At 43.8% G+C, this 6,000-nt stretch overlaps 1 protein-coding gene across 2 annotated transcripts in view; it reads right to left on the bottom strand.

Moving 5' to 3' along the window:
• Positions 1-3,196: 3,196 nt before the first annotated feature.
• FAM20C (FAM20C golgi associated secretory pathway kinase) overlaps positions 3,197-6,000 on the bottom strand; it is a 57,615-nt gene continuing 54,811 nt past the window's right edge. For both annotated transcript variants that reach the window (XM_063414084.1, XM_063414085.1), the window contains 3 exons: positions 5,144-5,225; positions 4,987-5,046; positions 3,197-4,371 (listed from right to left, as the gene is read on the bottom strand). In XM_063414084.1, the coding sequence (XP_063270154.1) occupies positions 4,119-4,371; positions 4,987-5,046; positions 5,144-5,225 (395 nt within the window). In that variant the 3' untranslated portion in view covers positions 3,197-4,118. The remainder of the gene's footprint in view (positions 4,372-4,986; positions 5,047-5,143; positions 5,226-6,000) is intronic.

Below are 6,000 nucleotides of genomic sequence, written 5' to 3'. Positions count from 1 at the left end.
GATAATTGAGTTTGATCTGGTCAGACTGACTTATGGCTGGAGGCTACCTATGAAGATTTCTAGCATAAAAATACTATTCTCAAGAAATCCGGCAGCTTCCAAGTGCTAATAACTTGAAATTCCACGTGAAAACTCATGTCACAACACTCAAAATTTCCTCCAAACACCCAATTTAGTTTCAAAAGTATTTTCCTTGTGCACGATTTTTTCTGCCCATTAAGCCCCAGATAAACAACCACGGGCAAGAAAGTCCACAGGAACAACTGACAGCTGGAATAATTTCTGAAAAATGAACTTTGTGGTTATACACTCAGTGCTAGAAGAAAAGTTTGCTCCCTCAGGATGCAAATTATCAATGCTCTAGTGTGTGTCCAGCTCCAAGCTGGACACTCAGCACTTTCAGGCTGGGGTCCCTTGCTGGCAGTCATTAGGTGGGCCCAAAGGGACAAAGGGGACAAAGGGGACAAAGGGGACAATGCCACTGCTGCAGTGCAGAGCAGGGTGTCCCCCTTGGACCCACACACGTAGAGGCCCACTAGATGGAACCAGAACACCCTCTGGATGCTCCTCCCTGTACCGCCCACTTCAGACAAGTTCATTTTCAGTTCAGTGCCCAAGGGCAGCAGTCAGGCTGAAATCCCAGCTCCCCTCCTCCCACACAGCTCATCTTGCTGCTGCTTACACTGCAGTCTGCTCCAGGCCTCCAGCTTGTGTACACATCACGGGCTCTGCTGATCACAACAGTGATACCTGCTTCAAACAATGAGAGCTTTTTGCCTGCAATTTCCCTCTGATGCTTAAGTAACAGAAAAACCACAAAAACAAATGAGGCTCTCCCCTGAATTACTCAGGAGAATACGGTAAGCTATTCTGAACTGCCAGATACCGCTGTAATTAGGTGCTTTTAGAAATATATTATCTCTTTTTATCTGTTATTTATTGTGTGCACTGTATTTGTTGTGCTGAACGCATTATGCCCCTGACAGGCTACCACAGACTTCTCAGTGTGTTAACTGTCTGGGCCCTGCTGCTACACCCACTTCTGAGATTCAGAGACAAACCAATTGAATTCTGACATTTATTTATCTTCCTAGAGCCAGTATTTTCATCTGGTAAATATGTAGGGCTCCTAAAGAGACGTTAGTCCACGTCATACCCATCCTCCTCAGTTCCTGGATTACTGACCAAGCACACAATGACAGGGCTCACATGGCAACATCCTTTGCCTAAAGGTAAACCCACGAGGTTTCCCCAGGGAATTCAGACCAGCTGTGTCTCAGGGCAATGCAGATGCACCCCAAAAGTGGGGCTTGCCCCTCCCTGGGCTGTGCAGAGCCATCCTCAGGGCTATGTTACCCCAAGAACCGAAAGGCAGAGTCACAAGTTCACTCCCTGGCTCCAGTTTCCTGTCTCTCATGCCCATTCACCCCTGCCCACATATAAAAGAACAGCAAAGCAAGGCAATAACTCTTTTCCTTTCCCCAAAACGTTGAAAATGAACATGAGTTAAAGCTCCAGCTGCCTGGCAGCAGGAGTGCAAACACTCCAGAGCTTCCTGGTAGGTACTGAGAAGTAACTCCACAGCCTTTTTAATTAATCATCCTCCAGATCAGCCGTGTCCTCAGCTACCCTGCCCTCAGGTGGGCTCTGGGCTCAGCTCTTGCCATCCATCTCCTGAGCACCCTTCAGTGAGTTCAGCCTTCCCCTGCCCTCGGGGGGCTCCCCAGCTTCCCCTCAGAGGCACCAGAGAAAGGAAACCTCTCCAGAATGTGAGCCAGCATCTCCATCCTTCCAAGGTGCTCAAGGTGAATGCCTCATGCCAAAGAAAAGCTTCTCCTTCAGCTCTTCTGTATGCCTAATTTAAGACTAGAAATGAGAGGAATTTTTATAAGTCTAGAAAGCTGTAGCACAGAGCTTACAAGGGGAAGCATCAAAGTCCAGGAGAAGGAAAGTGGAGGCCCTCAGAACTCTTTACAATGTGGCAAGGATTAACGACCTTTAGTTCTTTAAACCCTATACAAACACTGCTTATTCCATACCAAGCAACACTTAACCTATAAAAACACTACTAATTTTGCTTGTAGAAGTCCAGAACCAGATCCAGGACAATAAGTTCATATCCCTGACAACACCAGGCTGCAGAGACCTTCAGCTTCAACCACCCTGCCAGGAGCTCCTGACCTACCCCCAGCCTCAAAAGAGCCAAAACCTTCACTGATCTGATCCTCAGTTCCAGTGCTGTGTTGCAGAGGAATCCTCGTCACCATGGGTGGGTCTCCAAAAGTGAAGAAAAGCCATGGGATAAAACAGAAATTTTCCAAGTTCATGCACAGTTATACAATTTGAGATATTCTGTTGTCTTTGTATGCCATTTATGTGAGAGCCATGGGAATTCAAAATGGGCAATAAAATATAAAAGACGTGTTTTTTAGTGGTAATATATCAACCTAAGAAGTGAATGAGCCCATAAAGCAGCTTTTTCTCCCATTCATAATTTTAATATGCTGAAATGCCTACATTTTAGTCTACCTGGCTTTTAAAGTATATGGTTATGAATCCCTGGGAAAAAAGACATCAAATGAAGTAAGTGGCAGCTTTGAATTATAGTGTTGATGAACATTGTCATAATAAATTCTCTCCTCACCCAGAGGAGTGATGGGGGATTCCTGCTGTACCACACCATGTTTTCACAAGTCAAATACAGCCACGTGCTCAATTTATAGCTTGCTTTTGGGCTGAAAGTCTCCACAGATCTTAAATGAATGCAGCTGAGCATGATTCAAGGTTATTTGGATAAGAATGCCATGTTTCCAGCTAATTCAGGCTGAGATTTCCTCAGTTGTGCAAGGGCTTTTGCAGCCCAAGTCAGAGGCACTGGTGTTTCTAAATCCTTTGGGCAGAGTGTCAAGGCGTAATCTTTGAGAGGTGTTGCTCCACAGTTTCTCCAGCTGCAATTGCAAGAGGAAAGGATGCTGAAATGGCAGTCAAAACAAAGCTTTTATAGGAAAGATTAACCCTTTTCTACACCCTGGCTCTCACTGGCATTGCAGTGTGTATTAATCACCAACTCCCTGCTCCAGCTCCGTTTGCTGCTGCTACAAAAGGGGATGACAAATAAAACAACTTCTGGGACACTTGGCTGGTGCACAGAGCCTTGCTCTGAGCAAGATGAATGAATCCATTTCGACCAGATGGCTACACATTTTGCATATCTTTATTGCACTTTTACCACGTTGCAAACAATTCCACAAAAATGCTGCAAAAGTAAGCCTAGAGCTGCTGAAAGCAGCTTTTTACCCATATATGTATATATTTACACAAAACTATCAAAAGCAAAATTGAAAAGTAGCAGCTCAGCTATGATAGTCTAGAAAGATAAGAGCTGCCACCTCCTTATGGACAAATAGTACAACTTGTCATTTTACATCACTTTGTAAAACCAACATTCAAGTATTCCTGTCAAAGCACAATTAGTGAAATTCCCTTCTGGTAACCCCTGTATTTATTATCATTATTATTATTATAATTATTATTATTATTTTTTGCCTTTAAAAGTTCATAATGCCTTAACCCTTTAAATGCTGAGTAGCTGGGGGGAAAATAAGCATTCAATTTAAATAAGATACAGTGGATTAGAGCACTTAAAGGGTTAACACAAAATACTACGTGGACTGTCACCACAAATAAAGTGTGAGTCACAAAACTATGCTGTCCCTCTTAGTTAAATTTGGAAGGTAGGTCTGGGGTTTCATCGATATACCATATATAAATACAAAATATTAAGTAAAGGCCTCCTTTCTATACAAAAAGGACAGGAGGTGTTTTGCTATCAGACTGTTGTCTGTCAGTGATTGATTATTTTCTGAATCTTTTCATAATCTCTCTTCAGGAAGTAATGAAAAGCATCACATTAGACTTATTTTTCTTAATGAACTAATCCTTTGCAGAGTCTACGCTTTACCTACTTTGGGAACAATTATATTTCATTTCTGAATTCACTGAATTCACAAAGTGGCATACACAGTCTTTTGCAAGACTTTTGTTGTTGTTGTTGTTGTTTCTTTTTCTCCTTTGAATCTTCTGGAGTCAGCTGGTAAAAACGTAGTCTTGCCATTTCACTACCTCTCGGTGGTGACAGTGTTCACATCGGTGTTAAAGTCATTTTCCACCACGTTGTCATAGCCATCCTTCTCTATGCAGTCACTGACAGCCTTGAGGACAATCCTCAGCCGCCTGTCCATGGCCTCCAAGTGGGGCTGGTAGAGGATGGGGGCTATTTTATCTTTTAGCAAAGATTCCTTCATCAGGAGACTCAGTTTGTACTCCTCCTTGGCTAGCAGCTGTAATCGCAGATAGGTAGACTTCCTGATTCTAAGAGGAAAAAAAAAAAAAAAAGTGTAAATTGTGGGCCTGATATTTTGGGGTCTGGAAGGTTTTACCCTGCTGGCAGCTGCTAACTCTCTTTCCAAGGGAAAATTTCTCCAGAAGGCTTCTTCTCAAAACAATCTTGGCAAAACAGCTATCCTTCCCCAAAACAATCTTTCTCCAGGTGGTGTTTTGCCTTTCTGATTCTCAGAGAAAAACATTTTGGCTGTTTCTCTAGTCTGACCAATGGGATTGGGGAGGTGTCAGTCCTGGTCACCAATCCTGTTAAGTCTATATCGGAACACCTTATAAAATTAGACAATTAAAGCCTTTTTGTGCCTTTTGCCTTCTGAAATATTTGGAGTCTCTCGTGTTTTGTTCATGTCCTACAGCGACAGCAAATCAGTTTTTTCCATCACTGTTGATCTCGACAGTGCTAAAGGCTTATACCCAGAACTACAATAACGGTGTAAGAGCCTTATTCTGTGACCTGAAATGACAAGAACCAGGCACTGTCACACTCCTAACGAGTGTGCAACGAAAAATTCACTTGAACATTTTCAGCCCTGTCAGTGGAAACAGTGGTACAAACCAGGAAACACCTCCAGAGGGAAAACATACCTGCAGCACTGGTTTAAAGGCACCAATATGGAAAGTTCATCATGGGAATATTTTCCAAACCTATTTAAAGATAAGAACAAGAATGTGACAAAGGCTATTTTAAAGACTGATTTCTTCTTTTCCCTTTAACCCCACAAAGATTATTAAAGGTGTTTACCCTCTTCCATTATCTAAGTGGATAATAAAAGTTTCGTTTCCAAACTTCTCAAAGGTTTCGTAGTGATGTCGATCCATGTTACCTACAGAACAAAGAGAAGAAAAAAGACCATTCTCACTCTGGCTTGAGCCTGCAGGTCAGGGCAATACAAGAGCCCAGTGCTCCCAAAAACAATGGGTAGAGCAGAGAAAGCAGAGAACCTGCAGAGCTCATTTGCTCCTACTGTGGATGCCCCAAAGTCTGTGATCCTGGAAGGGTTGTTAAGCCTCTGGCTGCTTCTCAAGTTCTCTGTGGCTCTTGTACTCAAGCTCTAAAGGCTCATCAGGAGACAAAGCCAACCTTCCCACCCTCCAGCAGCCTGGGGTCAGAAGGATGTGTGGAGCACACATGGCACATGTGACACATGCTCAGGGAGGAGAAAACGCCTGCTTTGAGCAGGGGTGTTAATCCTGATCACTTTGTTAATACTGCACTCAGCTTTCTGAACCCCAACCAAACATCCTGGTTTTCCTCTGGTAAGAGCTTTGCCCCTGGGAAGCCAGGACAGCATCATGGCTGTAGGGTATGGATCAGGATGGAGCTGATCTGCACAGCTGCACAGCTCTCCCTGTGCAAGCTGCTTTTTAAGGTCAATGTGCACAGCACTGCTGCCAAACTATGAATTTTGTCTCCATGGCAGGGGTCCTGAGCTACTTATAGATGCCACATATGGCCCTGAGCTGTCACCTGGCCTCTCCTGCTGCAGCCTATTGCAGGACTCTCAGTGGGGGCAATGGCACAGGATGTGTCCATGCTGGCATGTGCCCAAGGATCAAGGATATAGGCTGGCAACTTAGAGGTGTATTCACTGCAGCAGG

The sequence above is a fragment of the Prinia subflava genome, chromosome 17 (genome assembly GCF_021018805.1).
Source record: "Prinia subflava isolate CZ2003 ecotype Zambia chromosome 17, Cam_Psub_1.2, whole genome shotgun sequence".
Lineage (NCBI taxonomy): Eukaryota > Metazoa > Chordata > Aves > Passeriformes > Cisticolidae > Prinia > Prinia subflava.
The sequence above is the reverse complement of the archived record's forward strand: the minus strand, read 5'-3'. Positions and strand labels throughout refer to the sequence as shown.